We start from the raw sequence: 19444 nt of genomic DNA, 5'->3' as shown, positions 1-19444 counted from the left end.
CCTAGAAAATTCAAGGCATAATCAGTGGGCTAGAAGATGTAGACACAACATATAAAGCAGATCCAGAGTGGGCAGTGAACCAAACCTGCCGTGTCCAGAATGGCAACAGTGCCTCTATTTAGACGACAAAATCCATCCTCAGGGTGAGATTCAGTTTGCCCAAATATAGGTTTGTATCAGGTTAGGGTGGGATTCAGCTCACCTGAATTTAGGAAATTGATTCTTTTGCCTAAACATAGGCCTTTAGTTTAAGGTTCTTGAGACCATCCCATCTGGACAACCAGTTGCCAGTCTGGAAGGATGCAGGGCTTCTGCAGGTCCTATGTCATGTCTGCTGGCTCTGGGCAGATGCCTTAGCTAGCTTAAGCTGTTTCAATTTGTAGGCAGCTGAATAAAACCTTTAAACTTGAAACCCAATCAACAGAAGAATTTTTAAGAGGCTGCATTGACTAGTTTAAAACCTAGTATGAAATCTTAGACTCAACTGAAGGAATTAGAATAAGTCAAATTAAAAAGGAGAAACCAAACCTTCTCATTTGCCAGATCCCATATTTCTCAAAGAATAAGATTGATTTACATTTTAAACTTCTGTATCATGGGCAGTCTTATGTAAAAAAAAAAAGATATTCAACAATTGCAATAAAATGCTACCATTAAATTAGCTCTTGATATGGTTGACTTTGAACTAACAAGTAATTAAAAAAAAACAATTAACTATAATTTTTTAAAGTATTTTATGTATAACCACAGAAAGATCTCACCTTTTGCAAGAGAATAAATAAATGACTTCTGTCTGAAATTCATTCTTAGATGTCATGATGTTCTTCACTTCTCTGACAGATTTTAGGGAAATATGCCTGGCACATAAATACAACTGGAAAAAGAATGCTGTAGAATGAACTTCTTGTAAGTTATTTTAAAGATTCATTTTATCTCATGATTCTCCAGTAGCTGCCAGTCATGGGATTAATGTTACTGGTCTGCAGAGAGCACTTTTCTTTTTGAAGACAAGAAACCACAAGACACGAGGCAGGTACTTCAGATATTTATTGTAGTCCATCAGAGAATATCAAATCCCTGTTTTCAAACCACCAATATACATTGCCTTCATGGTGAGTGAAGGGTGATGAGAATGAGAAGAACCGATGAACATGATTTAGATTTAACAAATCTTGGATAAAAATGAATTGGACAGTTTTGAGTCAGAGCAGTTATAGTTTTATTCTTTATAAGGTAAAGCAATCTAACAAAACCAATACCATAAAAATAACTAGAACGAATAAGGCATGTCAAAGTCTTCACTGAGGTGTCAAGTTGATATATACATACAGTACTGAATATTAAGCAACAGTGTAAAAGGTAGTCCCACACTTTATTTCCATTGTAATTATGAACTACTAAGTGTCACCAGTGTTGTTTGAGAGATAGACACTGAGGATATAAACACAGATTTAAATGGTTAGTATCAAATTTCTTAGATATGCTTTTCCTAGTACTGGAGCTGATGGCAGACTCTCACTAGCTTCAATGGGAGGAGGACCAGAGAGGCTGGGGAAGGTGCCTCTGATCCTCCATTGCATAGTCCTCACACAGTATAAATTGTCCAGGTTCTGTAACACTTTTAAACTTTGAATTGAAAGGAACTACACTGGGGAGTCCTCATTCACACACCTTGAGAATAGTTACCTCACCAAAAATGACTACTTCTGATCACCTATCTTTAATACTTGGATTAATGGTCTGTGTGCAAACCATCTACTGTGGCATTGTACATATCTATAAAGGTTTCTAAGTTGAGGATGCTAATGAATCATTCACACAGCTTGTTATACCATGATGCCAGACCACGAATCCTCTGTAGTGTCAACAGAGAGAAGTAAGAGCAACATACAGTATAGGCACCTACAGCAGGTGGAAAGAATGTGTTTCCCTGTTTCTGTCTGTTGCATAGACAGTCGAGATCTCATGGCATTGGGAGACAGATAGTTTGATTCCCTCATTTCTTTCTTGATGTTGCATTCCACAGTATGGTCTGCAAATGAATGTGTGTGTTGCATCAGTAAGACTTTCCTGACAAGCAATCTTTTTTAGCTGAGCTATTGCTCTCTCTGCACAGAGAGTTAGTTAATTGTGGATTCTATATTCTAATGCTCTGCCAGTCCAATTATGGTAAGATTAATATAAAGATCAATAAATCCTCTTGTTTAACTGAGAAAAGCCTATTTATTTCTTATTATGAAGACAATAGGAAAAACTGTGTTTCCTGAGATTTTTAACACAGTGTTTTTTGGAGATTCACTGATAAAAATTTGCTGTGATTTTGAAAAGAGTATCATTAAGATCTAATAATCAGAATTAAACTTTCATGTAATGATCAGAATTTTATGTAAAGATGCCTTAACAAAAGAAAATTCTGGCTAGTAATCAGCGACAATCAATTAGACCTTCCAACAAGCCATTGCGAATTTAAAATATGCACATGAATAAACAGTAGAATAACACTATGCGAGAAATAACTTGCACTGTTGTCAATGGAAATACATATTCATTAATATATGTATACTATGAAGCAGAGAAACTAACAAGGTACAATCTATCTGAAAAGCATTACGTGGATAATGTTTGTAGGCAAAAGGCAGGGCAAATAAAATTAATCTTTAAGAATGCTAGTTATTGTCTTGGTCTGTTACTGAATATTACAATCCTATCCTAACTCTCAAATGTGTTGTAAACACTAAAAAAGGATCTTTAAGTAGGCAGCAAAAGAAAGTATTGATTTAGAAAATAAAATATGCGGCCTTTTTCAAATGCCTTTGTCTAGTACCATAATATTGCACCAGGTAAAATTGCCTTGGCTAAGCAGCAGTGTCTTCTAATGTCTATATTTCAGGAAGATGCAATACAAAAAATGAGTTTCATAGGAGGACATTCATTATCTGGTACTAATTTTAAGGTATATGAAAGAAGAAGGTTCAGCTCTACAAATATATATATATATGTATATATATATATATATATGTAAATGACTTCCAACAAAGTATCCTTGCAGTCAAACTTTTCTTACTAATGGACAGAAACACAACGGTTTATGGTTTAACTGTTCTATGATTTCCAAATATCATCTTTAACATCCTTGACATGACAAACTGTGAAAGAAACAAGCTTAAGAAACACAGAATTCATTATAAATCTTGAAGGAAGAAATGGTATTTACATTACTGATCACTGCTTTGTGAAAACCACATTGACTGTTTTGCACTGGATTTAGTAAAGACTCAGGGGGAAATGGAAAAGCAATGGGCCGAGCAGTACTGTCTGAGATTGGCTTGAAAATGTCAAACACTTCCCTTCTTTTTATCCATGGGGAAATCTGAATGCATTTCTACTAATCAAAACTTTCTGGAGGAACATGTGGGGAGAAGAAAGAAATGAAAAAGACCCAGTGGCTGTGGGGGTAATCCATCGGGTATTGTTGAGTCATGTCATTCTCAAGTGATGGACAGTAGCAGTATGATTATAAATCTGTAATTCATTTAAGGGGGGGGTGACACCATTAGAAGTAAGAGCCACTTTCCATGCATTATGAATTTCCATTTTTTAAAAAAATCTTCACCAACTAGGATGACATTTTTGATTATCTGTATTTTACCCAACTAATTTTTAAAGAACATACTTTCATAAATATAGAAAAGTCATAATTTAGCAATATTTGTAGTATGAAAGAAAGGAGGTAGGTGTTCTGAAAGCTTGGTGAGCTTCTACATGTTTTTTACAGCTCAAATAAAACCTAAAAAATAATGAAATTCATATCAGTAAAGCCCCAAAATACCATGAATGAGATACCATATGGGTTGCTGGTTTTATCTGGATAGTTGTCTTTTTTTTATGTTTTCCTTACCAATACCAGCGGATGTTGCCAAATTAAGTTCTGCAGATTCATCCTTTTACAGTTATTTCAGAAAATTTCAACAACATTTATAGAGACACAAAGTATAATCATCTCTAAAGCACAAGTCCCTGCCTAAGACTCTTCTCATTACTTATGTGTCAAGTATTGTGGCAAATGGAGCCTTTCCAATATTTTTTATAGCATATGCACTTCAAATTTACTGGTTTGTGACTGTATTTATATATATATATATATATATTTGTATATGTGTAAATAAATGTGCATACAGGCACAGAGATGCATTCTGACATATACTGTGTGCATGGGACATTCTTAGAAAAGCAAAAAGGAAAACAAAGTGGAAGAGCGGGAGACCCAGAAAACTGGACACCAAATGGATGCTTTACAGCTAGGGCTTTTGGTTTCTGCCACATTTCAAGTACCAACCTCCCAAAAAGTATGTTGGGGAATGAAAAAGTATTTCCTCATTATGGGGAATGAAAAAGGATTTCCTCATTATGGAGACCCAAGAGATGGAGGGGGATACAGAAGAAGCTGCATTTAATTATTTTTCAGCTTTTAACAAGATATTTCTGTCATAACAATCAGCTATTTTTCAGGAGGCCTGTTAGCAGTTTGTCAGCAATAACCTGTATATATTAACCTTGCTCTCTCTACTGACCTCTTAGACGTGTATTTTCTTTCATTGATGCAGTAAGGGCTGAGATTGACAAATGACTAAGTGCATTAATGATTAAGCCCAAAGGGTATCTTTATCGCAGTTCCTCACTCTTGAGGAGGAACTTGTAGTAATTTGCTTTCTGTCCTTCAGCCATGTGCATCCTAATCCTTGCTAACTCTCTGAGCTAGCTTCAGCCCTGTGCACTGCTTTCACCAGCTTTGGAAAGACATCTGGGATTTCAGAAAAGACTTGTCTTGGAAACAAGCTCCATCCCTCGTGCATATGCATATTGAAGGAAGTCACCTTTTCTGCTCAAAACTAGGATATTTGACTGGTTCAAATGACTTACAAGGAAGAATGCAAAGGTAACAACATTGGGCAGCATTCAGAACAACGAATGCATGTTGGTTGTTTGTCTAGTTACATCAGGATTGATTTGCCCAGAAACAAAGTCGTTGTACTGTGACTTCCCCAGATGGGACCTTTCTCCAGGCTCCTCACTCCAGCTCTGGCATGAAGAGGCACCATTGGGCCAACAAAGAGAAGGACAGGAGAGAGTCTGGGTGAAGGCTGGATCCCTTATCTCACCAGTGGCATCTACCTCCAGGCACTTAAGTGAGATTTTTACATGACAAATCATGTCATCCCAGGCTGTGATGGGAAGAGAGGTAAGCCCCTTCACAGGTGCCCATATCTTGTGACTAACTGTAGAGATCTAGAAAGGTGATGTGCTCCCTGAAGTGCCTAGTGCTTGGTGGGATGATCTGAGGCCCTAAGTCACAGCCGGTTTTCATAAAGACAGATTGCGTGAGAGGAAAATGAGTGGGTGGGAAAGGATTTCAAGCCTGAGAGAATGCAGGTATTGCCCATCACGAAGGTCTTGGCACTCTTTGCACTGTCACCACTTCTTGCTTCCAAGCTCTCAGTCTACAAGTGGACCAAAAGTGCATTCACAGCTAATAAAGCAGAGCATTCATTGTCTGTTGTTGCTAGTAGTCGTAAGGCTGTATATGATTGCAGTGGAAAGAAAAGTCTAGCGTTGCATCCGAAGTAATTACTATAAAAGGCTATATACAGAAACAAATTCAATTGCATTAGCCCTACAGAAAGTCATTTAAGGCATTTTGCACAAAAAATATGAGGTTCTGTGAAACCTATTTCACAAATGTATCAAAATGATTGTATATATTTTTCTATTTCTGTACTGGTACATTACTTCTCTGAAGTTACAAAGTCATAAAGAATCTTTTCTGTAAAAGTTCAAACTCTGCCTTGCTACACTGCTATATATATACACACACTGACATATGTTGCTAAATACTGTATCATTATAGTTAGTACTTAGAGCTGGGATAACTTGGGATTTTTATCTAACTTTCATTTTGATTGGAACTCTCCCAAAATCGAAACTACCATTTAGTTTCAGGTATGATCTGTAAACAGGATCTGTAGGTTTTGGTTCTTTTTGATATTAGATTAAGCTGAAATGTTAGAATTGGATCAGTAGAAAAGCAGGTTTAATGTTCAATGAGATTTTTTTCAACCCAAACTTATTTCTGTCTAAAATGAATTATTCTAAACTTGACTTGCATTAAAATATCATCTCTATAAATTCACATTTAACTATGATAAATATTATCTAGAAATATAGCATAAAAACTGGAGCTAATAATTTGCATGCTTTCAAGCACTGTTCATACGTCTGGAGCCATAAAAGTTTTACAAGCAAGTATAAATGTCAATTGGCACCTAAATTAAGACATCTGACCTACTTAAACAACACCCTTTCTTTGAATTTGATAAATATAACACAATTGCTAGAGGACATTAAATGATATTGCTCCTCAGCAAAACAAAGTAACCTGGGAGGAGTTGGTATATAAATGTCCATCAATTGATATAGTTTGACAGCCCTGAACATCTGAATGCAAATTGCTCATTTGTAAATTTGTATTCAGATTAGGCAGAAGTTGAAAAGAAGCTTCAGAAGACTTCTGAGATGCAAACGCTCCTTTCTCTCCCCTCAAGTATACGCACATATTCACAAATTATTTACAAAATATTCTTGGAGCCTCAAACTCAACTAATAGCACAAAGATGAAATCTGAAGTCCTCGGACTTCTATTTGGGCAGATTTTTAAGACTAATCATCACTCTGTAGCTCTTAGAAACAAACTAAGATTGACCAACTGCTTAAAATTCTTCTGTGTTATCTAAAGACTGAAACTGTTAATCTGTAGTTATATTACATGTGTACAACATAATACACGCATAGCCAATGTGTAAAGTAAATCAAATGAAGCCCAGAATGTTAAAATAAAATAAAAGGAAATAAAAAATACCCAACACCAGTCCTCAAAACAATCAATTACAGAAGTGATATGGATTGTTTCAAGTTGTTGCCCATTAAGTTAACCTTGCTATAGAAAATCCACAAGTTCTTTGCCATTGGCCTTGCTGGCTTATCAGCATGGCAGACAACAAAATGGAAACTGTCCGGTACAGTTATAAGGAAGAAACAGAATTTTGCCACAGCAGAATGAATGCCCCAATACCTAGTCCGTAAGTTCTAACTATACACTACATAGAAAAAGGAGTCATCAGGATTTATGTCAGATAATCAAGAACGTACACCCAGCAGAGCATGTTTAGAGTAAAGAATAAAAGCTAACGGTGGGATCTGATAAAGCCTGAAAAAATCCTCCAAAGTAAGTGAACCAAACCTCTTTTTTGCTACATCCTTTGTCTGAAAATAGAAGCTTTAAGTGCTAGCAAAGGCACAGAAATCTAACGAAGGGAGATAGAAAATCCAGTGAGCTAAAAATGATTGAAAAGACAGTTCAGCCTGGAGTAGAAAATTGTCATAGTGACACTGGTGACTCAAAGACAGATAGGATGTGTGGCACACAGGGAGCTTTAGTTAGAAATATTTAACATCAGGAAACACAGACATGACAAAAAGGATTTTTTTGGTTTTTTTAAGGTACTAACTTAGATGAAACATTCATTTTGAAAGATTTTTCAAGCCCAGGATGATACTTTGAGGTGAAGAGTGAGGAGAGGAGGGAGAAGAAGAAGCACAGTCCACCTGTAACCTGGTGTTTGGGGTATTTAGTGGAACATGGGAAACCTCTAAGAAACTTAGAGGACTAATAGAGTTTGGGCTTTTTCCAAAGCCCCTGAGACTGTCGTCTTCAGGCTTGAGAAGAAAACTCACTAGATGCATAGTGAAATTGAGAAACCTTTATGACAGATGTGAACAACTTTCGTGCTTAAATAACACTTTTTTTAAAAGGAAAAAAGTATTATTGTCACACAAAAATCTGTCTAAGGTAGTAAGCTCTTCCTCACACTCCGAAAGATAGAGAATGAGACATCTACCAGGAAACTGAGAAGAGAAACTTTGCAGCAGACTACCAGAACACCACTGACTTGTGAAGCAATATTTGTGCCTTTGCTATGTCCATCAGTAGATGGTTATAATTAGATTACACTGAAAATTCATAGGCACTAGGTTGAAAGGAAGAGTTGGACACATATGAGGAGTACCAGCTGTCCCTCACCTGATTTCACTGTTAATTCGCCACAGTCATATATATCTACTGGGCCTCACTGTGAAGTCACTGCTCCCCTGACTCACTCCTCAATTATCTTTCTAACTCTCTTGGAAAAACAAGCTTCATCATCCACAGGGGCAACTTGCACACCCAGGAGGCTCCTTTCTTCGGGTGGTCTGCATGGGAGCTCAGGAGAGGTACAAAAGCAGCTCCAGGAGTTGAAAGCAGCAGGGCTGTCTAAATGGCTGGCATCCCACTTTGGAGAAGGCAAATTTCTTTCCAACTTCACTTATGCTTGGAACTGTAAGCCATATAATCTGTATTTTTTCAGGGAAGAAAATCATATTGATTTGTATTTTAGTGGGAGTAGGTTTGTCTTCTGTGGAAATTTGGCTTTAAAATGTCTTCAGAAATGCTGATGGATGGATGGACACCTACTATATCTAAAATAAATATTTGCCATTCTGTAACTCTTTTTTGTTAATGATAAATGGACACTCCCATTCCCTGTTCCCTCTCAAGAAAAAGACAACTCCTCTTAGTAATGCAGCTGTTCTGAATTTAATAAACAAACTACACACCAGATTCTGCCTACTGCTACAAGTATGAAGCCTCACAGATTTTTCTGGTGCCAGAAAAAAGGAGGAAAAGGAAGAAGGTTTTTTTTAGCATAGCGTGTTACAAAAGCCTTTCATGTGTGTTACACTGTTAATTATCAATGCTGCATAATTGAAAATAAAGGTGAAATGAGAGCTGATTGAAATACTGACCCATTTTCTTTAAATGGTTTGATTTAATTGTGTAGACTTTAAATTATAGACAACCATACACGACTTTCTTCAGCTTCTGGACAGTCCAGAGACCTTGGCTGTGGGGAAGCCAGGCAGAAAGATTGCAACTCTTTCAGAGTAAAGTTTGGAAACTTACAGGTGATGATGCTAATGTCACTTTTTTATGGGCCATGTTGTTTTTTTATTGAGAGTCAGAAAGAAACCAAATATGAACAGCTTCCAGAAAAAAAGAGACTTTCTTTTTTCTCCCTGATTATAGTCAAAATCCTTGTTAATGACAAAGCTCTCGTTTGCATTGTCATGGTGACAGGATTTCACACAGGTGAAATGCACACGTTTGTTATATGATCACATATGATGCACAATCAGTTTAGTAGAAAAAGTAAGTAAGTACTGTAAACAAACATTTCCTGTTATGTTGGCAAATTACCCTCAAGTGATTGATTGGTTATTTTGGTCAGCAGATTTGAATATGATAAACAGTGGGAAAATGTTCTGACTAAACTAATCTGAGACCATCATTCCTGTCAGATGCTAGAATTTTACTTTAAAAATTAGTTTCAATTACATTGAAACTTCCAGAAATCAATTACATTGATTTCCATTACATTTCCTATACTGTTTAACACATTAGATAATGCTTACTATCACAACATTTATCTTTCATGTACCCTGTTACCAAGGTACTCTGGTCTTTATAATTGTTTTATCAAAAAAATGATCATAATTACACATGTCAATATGATCCTCACAGTCCATCTGAGTAGCTGTAATGAAAACATTGCCATATTAAGTACGTCACCTGTCCTAACTTTCTTGAAAATAGACATTACCGAGTCTATTGTGTTCTGACAACACAATCTCAGTCCTGATGCTAAGATTTAGCCTTTGACTGCTGAATTTCCCATTAAAATTATGGCTTTTGCAATTTTATATAATATTCCACTGTTGTGAACTCTATTCATTCTCCTTTAGTAGCTTTGAACATTTGTGGGTTAATACAGTAAATATTGTTTTGCGGTCTTTGAAATGAGGATTTCTTCTTAATATCCAAAATGAAATCTGTTGAAACATGCATAATCATTCTAAAATTTTCTGTGTTCAGTTTTAATGGGTTACCTTAGGAAGCAAATTAAAAACAAAAACCACAACTTGCATCAGTGCTGTAATTTATTTTTCACGTTGAAGTAATAAATGTCTCAGTGAATAAGTATAGTTACATTTGATAATGATTCAGAGTCAGTAAATTGAAGGCTGCCTACTGAGACACTGCACGTGCAGTCCAGCTCCCAAGAACAGCTCCAGTTCACAGAATCACATAACCACAGAATCACAGAATGGGTGAGGTTGGAAGTGACCACAGTGGATCACCTGGTCCAACCTCCCTACTCAGTCAGGGTCATCTCAGGGCACATTGCACAGGATTGCATCCAGATGGTTCTTGAATATCTCCTGTGAGGGAGACTCCACAACCTCTCTGGGCAATCTGTTCCAGTGTGCTGCTACTCACACAGTAAAGACATTTTGCATGGAAGCAGCTGAAACTGGTTCATACATCTGTGGGAATAATCCTTCATAAAAATCCCACAGAACTGGGATGATTTTTGTGTCTGACATTCAGGTTTTGGGAGCTTTCCATGGACAGAGTTCTGTGATATCTCTTAGAGTATTGGGATAGATCAACCCTTACCAGAACACCGAGGCACAGGTTCCTCTCCTTTTGCTCTTTTGCTGGAAATCTCTACCCCCTTTTTTCAGTTTTTTTTTCCTGATTGTCTCTTTTGGAATGCCTAAATTTGGCCAGAGTTCAGGAAGTCTGCACTGCAGTTATAATACTATGTACTGAGTTATCAGTAGAAAAATCTGCAATACAATAAACATTAAAAATTTGGGGTTGGTGCCAAAGCAATTCAGTTAATATTGAAAAGAAAAACCTCACAGGGCTCTGCAGGACTGGTTCTGTAATTAATTGCATCTAATTTCTTACTAGTCTCCACTTTAAAAGAACACAAAATGTCAAGAATTTCTGGATTGTGCAGCATAGATGGTTTATACAACCAAAGGACTTTTCCTTAGGACTTAGCTCCTCTTTCTTGAACAGGTAATTGTCTTCTTTATAATTTCTTACTTTGTTGGCTGCTAGCAGAAGAGAAATTAAAATTGTAACACACCAAAAAATTACCTTATTAGAAGAGTTATTGGATGCAAAGGATGTGCAAATAGAAACATTGGAAATTATGTAGAGTCTCATATTTATGAACACGAATGCTTTTTCTTTTCTTTCTTTCATTCCCAAAGTAATTTCCTCTGTAGATGTAATAGCTCTCTCAATCTCAGAAAAATGCAATGTAGGAACAGAGTATTTAACCTTTAGGGACTATTAAAGAAATGTATGCACAATACCTCACGAAAAGGCATCTCCGTCTCCTGACAAGATATCACCATGCATAGTAGGAAAATAAGAGGAGAAATAATATTATGGAAGACACAAATTTCTGGCAGAACTTCCTTGATACAATTACATTTTGACAAAGATTAGGCTGGTTTGTTTTTTGAGCAGCAGTTTGTAAAATCCAGTCCAAGAAGAGGAGGGTCCCTGCTGCAAGCTCCCCGAGTGAGAACAGCCTTCAGCACACATCCTAGTTCTTAGGGATCCCTCTTCCTCCTTGTCCAAAAGTCCGTGGAGGTCTACAAACAGCTGAGAGCACCCTGGACACACACTTTGGTTGCACCAGCTGAAAATAGTCACCAGATCACCTACATGTGGGCTGAGGCTAACATAAAGACCTGATGAGTTCATCAGCTCCTTTACTAGCAGTGTGGAGCAGGTACAACAGAGGACTTGCCTTAGAGGCCTTGGACTTTGTTGCCTGTTGATAAGCTTCCAGAAGGAGAATAATAGTATCAGTTACCACTGATACCACACAGTGGGAGAAATCAAAATCACACTCAGCTTCTCCTGAAACAAAGTTGCTAAAGAGGAGAAGTGTAGAAAGGATGTGGAGATGTGTAGAAAAAGATGGACTGGGGAGATTTTTAGAGTTCTCTCTGTAAAATGATGCATGTGCAAGTTTAGGAAAAAAATTAAAAGCAAAGACCCTGTGCTTGGTACCTGCTGTGCCAGGGCAAAAGAAAAAGCCAATAAGAATTGGCTTAAACTTCCTAGAGACAGTAAATACTGAATGACAAGACCTGCTCCAGGGGGAACCCTTGGAGAAGTGGGACACATTGCTATGGCTGGTGTAAGACTCGTGTGATCTGAACACTTAGACAGTGACTCATGCACACTAATCTGGGCCCAGAGGAACAGACCACCTGTCAGGGCCAGGTTGGATGGGGCCCTAAAGAGCCTTATCTAGTGAATGGCATGCCTGCCCATGGCAGGGGGATTGGAACTAGATGATCTTTAAAGTCTCTTCCAACCCAAATGATTCTATGGTTCTATCATTCTATGATGCTACCGTTATACTCTGAAGCAAGCAAACAAATAAACAGGAAAAAGAAAAAGCATGGAATACAAGTGGCTCAAAACCTATGCTTTTTGTTATTAGACATACTATATAAATAGTTTGTAAATACTTTCTGGCAAAAGTGCTTAAGTATACTTTATCCTAACGTGCTGTGTGTTTCTATTTTAATTTCATGCCTAAATCGATAGCTAATTATAATTTGACAAGAAAAAGTGATTGCAATGGATAAGATCTACCTGCTCTGCTGCTAAATTGTAATGTGGTTGGCTGGATTTACAGTGTTACTACAATTTGTCTATACCATTTCCAGAGTCAACATAAGAATCAGGAAATAAATTTCTGGCAAATCATTTCAACACCACACAGCATTGCCCCAGAAGTCCTTTGTCTGCAGTTGATAGAAGAAGGAAGATTTTGATGTCTAATTGTTGACACTCATTTGGCCGGGATTGAAACAGCTTCCTTGGGTCTTATGACCAGATGCAAAAAACTCTATCCAGGACCATGATCATTTAGGCAATGATTATTAAAGCAAGGTATGCTTGAAGAATCTGAGAGTACAATTGCCATCACAATTAACATCCTAGTCCTTCTCTAGGCCTATCATACAAACTCACATGCCCCCCCCAAATACATACATATGAGAGAGGTTTTCTCCCTCATCCTGCAAACTTGTTAAGAAATGGACAACTGGATACGTAAAAAATTCTCTTCTTTGATTTTCATGCTTACCAGTCATTAAAGGGCTACTTTCCAGAGCAGCACAAAAAAAAGAAGAGCTGGTTGACCAAAAGTTTTTTTTCTTACAAAGAAGTGTCAACCCTGAGCTTGTAATTAAGAAGTTAAAATCTGTGATTTATATATATTTATATATATAAAAATAGATGATCATACTAAGACTAAAAAAGTGAAAGAAATCTCCATGTCAGTACTATATATTTGTTTATTCTGAGATTTTGTAGACGAAATCCTTGTGACACTCAAATTAAGTGATATGAAAGATGTAGTTAGGTGTGAAACACACTATTGATCCAGTTGCTGTTAGTCCATTAGAGAATTGCCATTTTGGTAGGATAATGAACATAGTAGCAGAAAGTTCTAATCGATGTCAGAACAGTAACAAAAGGAAAAAGATTCTATCACAAGAGATTATTTTCTGTCTGAACCCTTGAGGGGTCAAGAGCGTTGTTTATATTATCGTCATGGCTGATGAGCTCACAGCGGTGAGCTAAGTGGAAAACTGTGCCAATTGCATAACATGAATAAATCCTAAAAGAAACTGTGCTACTACTAATATTTTTATTGGGCATTAAATACTAAACAACTGTAACATGATATTCTGAAGCTAGTGGAGCTACTACTATACTAAAAGGTAAACTTATTTTTCAGCTTCTCTGCCTTCATACCAATCTGATGTGGCTGGCAGATGGAGTGCAAGACATTCACTGTTGAGACATACTTTCGTGTTGGAAAAAAAAATCCAGCCTTCCTCCCTATAACAATGATCATTCTGATGACCTGAATCATCCTACAGAAGTTCCTAAGGAAACCTGGCTGTCAGCGAAGAACGGTTGCATTTTTTTGTTCCTTTCTTGTGTTTTTTTTTTTTTTTTTTTATTTTTTTTTTTGTTTCATTGATATTCTGTTGAAATGCAGCAGCCTTGAATCAGGCCTGATTCAGAAAGAAAACTGTTTTCTTAGTTTCTTCCCCCCTCTTTTTTCTCTGATGGGGGAAAAACACACACCGTAAGATCCTTTTTCCCTTTTGCAGCATAAAAGGAAATGAAGCTCAGAAAGTCTCCTGTAATAAAGGTTTGAGAAAGAATTCTCTCAAGAGTGGATATTGTCTTCAGAGATATCTGAAAAAAGCAGGAAGCAGTTCAGTCTGGTACCTGGTACTCTTTGGGAAAACTAAAATGGGAAGCAGGTTGCAGTACTGCTCTCTTGTAGAAAACTGCAAGTGTTTGTGGCATGGTCCATTGTCCAAGAGTATAAGAAAAGAAGGAAGTTGGCTGTTTCTGTAGCTAAAACACAGTTTCTCCCACAAGATCCAGGATTATCTCCACTGTCTCTGCAGTACAAGACTGATGAAGATGACAAGCAACGTCTGCAGTGACCAACCAGGCTGTGTGGCTGAAGCCTCCACCTCCCTCCTGTCTGAGTCGACAGGCGGTGCTTCAGTGGTGATGAAATCAAACTCGGTGGGACAGATGTCATCTGTACAGCCACTTCCACTGCCTGAGCCGCTGGTTTCATCACCTGGCACAAAGGAGTGAGGGAAACAGCATGAGTGTTGTTGGTTATAGCTTTCATCCCTTTTCTTCATTCCCCTTCCATCTGGCACCCCAGTGGGATAAACACATTGGGAATGGGAAAGTGGTAGTGATGCTAAATTTCATTCAGCAAAGCATCCAAATGAAAGCCACTGTTACTTAATTAGATGATTAAGTGCTCTTCTGACAAAGAAGTGGACTGTTGGCATTATGGAAAGCTCTCAGTGTCTTGATACACTAGACATGAAGACTAATAAAAGAAGCAAAAGAAAGAACTATATAACTGGAGTTTCATGTGACAGAAAAAGAATTCTTATGTTGTCAGCAGTGCAGAGCACAAAGACTAAAGAAAGTAATTTCAATGGAACCAGTTAATAAATGTGTTCCAAAAAGACATTTATGTAATGACAGTTAATGGTTTCTTACTTGTATCCTGGAAGTTGACATCATTCCCATTATATGCGTTCTTCAGTTTGTTAGTCATGACACGTAAGGCCATGATTTGTTGTCGAATGAAGGTGTCTGGCCTTGTGATGTCCACATCTACTTCTGGATTGTTGATCTGGTTGGTCAACCCATCATTCATAATCTCAGGCAAGTATCTACATAGCAGGATGAATCATTAGTTTGAGATGCAGTAATTTCAGAAATAAAACACTGTGTAGCAAATGGTGTGCTAAGCAATTCAATATGCAGTTCTTGAACAGATCCAGTGGACCTATTTTAAAAATATAGTTTTTAATTTTACTGACTCTGAAGGATCTTTTTAGTAGCTTAGCTACTACAGGGAGCAGAAAGCATTTAGGTTTTTCAACCTCTTAACTTTACATATACTCTCCAGCAAGTGCACTGACTGTGTGAGCTATGGAAAAGGTTCAGAAGCCAGCAGTAAGTCACTGCATGTTCATATCCTCTGCTGATGTGAATGGTTATACACTAAATTAAACATCTAACAGTGCATTCTTCTGTTTTTACCTCTTTCTACTTAAAAAATACGAAGTCCTTTGTTATATAGAGCTTTCTTTTTTTTGTTCTGAGACAGATTAGAAGCCTATCTTGAGGCATTATGGCTTTGTTTAAAAAAACACTTAATAAATTTTCTTCTCTAATTCTTTCTTGCATCCCTTTTTTAGGCCACTGTGAACAACATGTCCAGCCCCTATCACATCCAGGCCCATAAAAGTGGTTGTGATTTTACCAAACTCCAGTATTTTCTTTGATTTTGCCCTTATTCCTTAAAACCAGGCTACGCTTGCATCTTTCATGTATTTCGTGCATAACATTTTAGGTATGGCATTTCCTACCCATCCATCCAACTGAATTTTTTATTCAGGCTCTTAGCTTTTAATTTCTTGATTACTGCAGCATTCCTTTCTCTGACCTTGACAAATACAGTCTTAGTCTGCTCACAAGCATCAAGTGTGCTTTTGCAGGTAACTCTCCCCTACAAAAAAGCAGCCTCCAATCATCCTAGAGTAAAAATCTCCATCTCCCTTTGTTACAAAGATGCACGCTTTATTCCCTGCTGCTCTTTGTCCTCAGGAAGCTCTCTTTATAGGCATCAGTAAAGCTACCTTTTTTTCTGCTTTGAATCTCTGTTAAAAATTATCTGTGCATTTTACAGCTGCCAGGCTGATAAAAGGTTGACATTTTTTCTCTCTGCTGGTATTGTGCCCTGAGAAAATAGTGTATCACTGCTTCCCTGTTCTCTCTTGCCTGTCTTTACCTACTGTCTTTGTCTCACATTTAGACTGCAAGGGATTTGGGGCAGATCAACCCTTTGTATATGTTTTTAATAAGGATATGATCTATTTTGCAATTAATGTGCATACCAGGCTATGCTGCTGATGTTTGTTAGACTCCTCATGTGGGTATGTGCTCAGACAGTAAATAATGATAGCACAGTCTAGCCTACTAATGACAAACGTTCACGATGCCTGGTACCAAATATAGTTTAAGAATATTTCATATCACTCTCACTTGAGCACACACAATTCTCTGTCAGTATTCAAATTTGGCATTGATGACAGCATTGTTCATACTGGTCTGGAAAAATAAATACATCTTAAAAATAATTGTGAAAGTAAGGGAGAAGAAAGGACTTTCTCCGCTGAAGTCATGGTTTAGGGAAAATAAGTTTTGTGTTTCTTCTGGAGGTTCACAAAATGGCAGCTGCTTTGCTGCACCAAGGAAGGGTTTAGTCTCATCGTAATAGGTTCTAGCTTTGCAAGATGAGACTCATTTGTTGCCAGTGGCCTTTGAAATCTTACATGAGAATAATCCCGGGGGAGCGTGAACATATAAGAACCAAACACAATTGCCAAAAATATCCAGCCTCAAACTGCATGTCCTGTTTCACTAGTACCATGATGTGAAATAACAATGCTGGGGGATCCCATCCAGACTCCTGTGGTAAGGCTTATTATGGTGAGAATACAGAGCCAGCACCCCAGCACAGAGGACTGCAGACCACGATGTTATGAATCACTAAAGATAGAATAGGAAATAATTCTTCAGAGATGCCTGGAAGCAGCAGGATGGAGACCTTGGCAGGTAGAGATGCCCTGGGCTGTAAAGGAACAGATCTCCATCTGTCACACGTCTCTACAAATGAAATGGCTGCTGTAGATAAATTACTCATTCTAGAATTAAACCAGCGATTTCAAGGTGAAAGTTGATTAAAAAAAGCAAGGATGTAAGATTTGACCTTCTGGCTCAGAGAGGATTTCCATCTTGCCCAGTATCCTGTCCATGAAAATGGCTACAGCTGTTAGCAACCAGAAGTGATCTGAAATTGCTGAATATTCATGTGGATTGCTCTCCTTGTTTTTGAAAGGTTAGCTGCTCTTTATTGCATGCTATCCATGAGAAGCTATGGCTAGCTCTGCATGGCAGCTCACAGGCTTTCTTTGACTGATTTCTGTTTGATTTCATTTTGTCTTATCATCAATAATAGAAGAAGATTCTAATTGCTTCTGAGAGCAATTAGAGAGTGCTCTGATGTGCGCGTTTTATCCAGGTTCATATTTTGCACTGTGGCTGGTGTGGATCTGATATCCTTCTGAAGACCATCTAACTTTAAATGGGCCAGCCCGTTCAGTTGTAGGAAGAGATTTTGTCAAACTGTCACATATCCTGCTGTACCTGCCCAGGATGTGGTGATCTCCAAAGCATTCCTGGCACGGAAGGCTTAACCTCTCAGAAGAACAGCCCAGTGTACCTCACCTCGGTGTGTAAGGGAGTCATACTGGATGTAGGTCACAAGAAATCCATGATTGCCTAATGGTTAGGAGGATAGTTAAATTCCCTTGGCATTTAGGGCGTAGGAGCAAAATAATTAAAGAGGCTAAAAATTTATCTTTAAGTTTACACAGATAATAAAACCTGTATGTTCAAATGAAAGTGTCTGCATACAAGCAGAGTCTCACTCTTGCCAGATCTAGTCAACACAAGATCTAGTCACAGCTAGTCAGGAGTTTATTCATCAGTGGAGCGGGGACAGCTGTTAGAGTCCCATGTGCCTTTGGCCAAATGACTAGTTCATTATACTTCATCTGCTGGGATTTACTTGAATAAACATAGACATCTGGTGCCATTTGAATACTCTTGGTTATTTTTCCTCTTCTCATCACTAGCTCCAAAAGGTGAGGCTTTCTGGATCATATCTGCAGGCTTGAGGGGGAGGTCTTGGACATTTGGGGCATCTAAAATTATAGTGTGTGTCTTACTTTAGGGCAGCTGCATTGAGTCTTGAATACCACTTAAGCCACCAGGACTTAGGCTTGGTGTTGTGCTGCCACTCCAATAGGGTTTGAATATCCTGCAGGTCCAGGGTCTAATTTGTCAGCTACATGCAGATATCTTGACTATTTAGACCATCTAACATAGAAGGAGGTAAGTGTGCTCAGGCAGTGGAAAACTGTCTCCGACTACATTGACGGGATATTGGGGCTGTCTTCAGGCACCTTAACATTGGTGGTTTTAAAATCACTTAAGCAATTTTAATATAGCCTGTGGTCCAGATGGGAGGTAGTGTCCTGTGTCATACTCATCTCGGATGTGCCAAAGAGTCTCCAATGATACTACTATCACATGGGCAACACACTCCTTATTGTCTTATCCACATTTAAGTACATGAATTCACATGTCTGAATGTGTAGCTGGATTCTGACCTCATTACTGAAGAAGTTCACCTGCTTCCTCAGGGGAGGAAAAAACAGTCAGAAAAGCCTATATTGAATGTAAATATCTTTGAATTGTTTTCCTTTCTTTAAAGGACTGATGCAGACATGAGAACATGCAGCCCAAGGTGTTTCCTGAGCAACAGTCTCAGAGAGGCAGCCCAGCATGTGCTCTGACAAAAGCATTTTGATGTGTGTGGGGTAGGGTTAAGTCACACCGAATAGGAAGTCATGTCTTGGGACCACTTTTTGACAGAAGATTTGTTGCTGGCTGGGCAAAGTTGTTGAACACAGCTGCTTTTGCTGCAGTTCTGTAAGTGGAGACACCCTTGTGAATTTTGAGCTTTGCCGCTGCTTCTGCTCTAGTTAATGATCTCTTTGTAGGCTTGGCCATTACAAGAACTGTATGCCCATTATAAATGAAAAGAAGCGTCAACCTGAATCAGTGTCTGTTCTCTGCAGCCTCTGAGCAAAAAAAAATAATCAAGCTTTCTTAGCCCTCTGAGTATAGAGAAGCTGAATAATACTGTTTGTTTTCTGCTGTTTGCTCCTTGTTCGACTATGTCAGGATTTTAGTGTAATTTCCATTGTTTTCTAAAAT

At 38.0% G+C, this 19444-nt stretch overlaps 1 protein-coding gene across 1 annotated transcript in view; it reads right to left on the bottom strand.

Annotated features, from left to right (window-relative positions):
* Positions 1-14066: 14066 nt before the first annotated feature.
* GPC6 (glypican 6) overlaps positions 14067-19444 on the bottom strand; it is a 755565-nt gene continuing 750187 nt past the window's right edge. The window contains exons 9-10 of the mRNA XM_017821032.1: positions 15089-15264; positions 14067-14648 (exon numbers count right to left, since the gene is read on the bottom strand). Coding sequence (XP_017676521.1) covers positions 14446-14648; positions 15089-15264 — 379 coding nt within the window. The 3' untranslated portion in view covers positions 14067-14445. The remainder of the gene's footprint in view (positions 14649-15088; positions 15265-19444) is intronic.

The sequence above is a fragment of the Lepidothrix coronata genome, unplaced genomic scaffold (assembly GCF_001604755.1).
Source record: "Lepidothrix coronata isolate B3197 unplaced genomic scaffold, Lepidothrix_coronata-1.0 Scaffold88, whole genome shotgun sequence".
Taxonomy (NCBI): Eukaryota; Metazoa; Chordata; class Aves; order Passeriformes; family Pipridae; genus Lepidothrix; species Lepidothrix coronata.
Note: the sequence above shows the minus strand (reverse complement) of the source record. Positions and strands in the feature narration are given on the sequence as shown.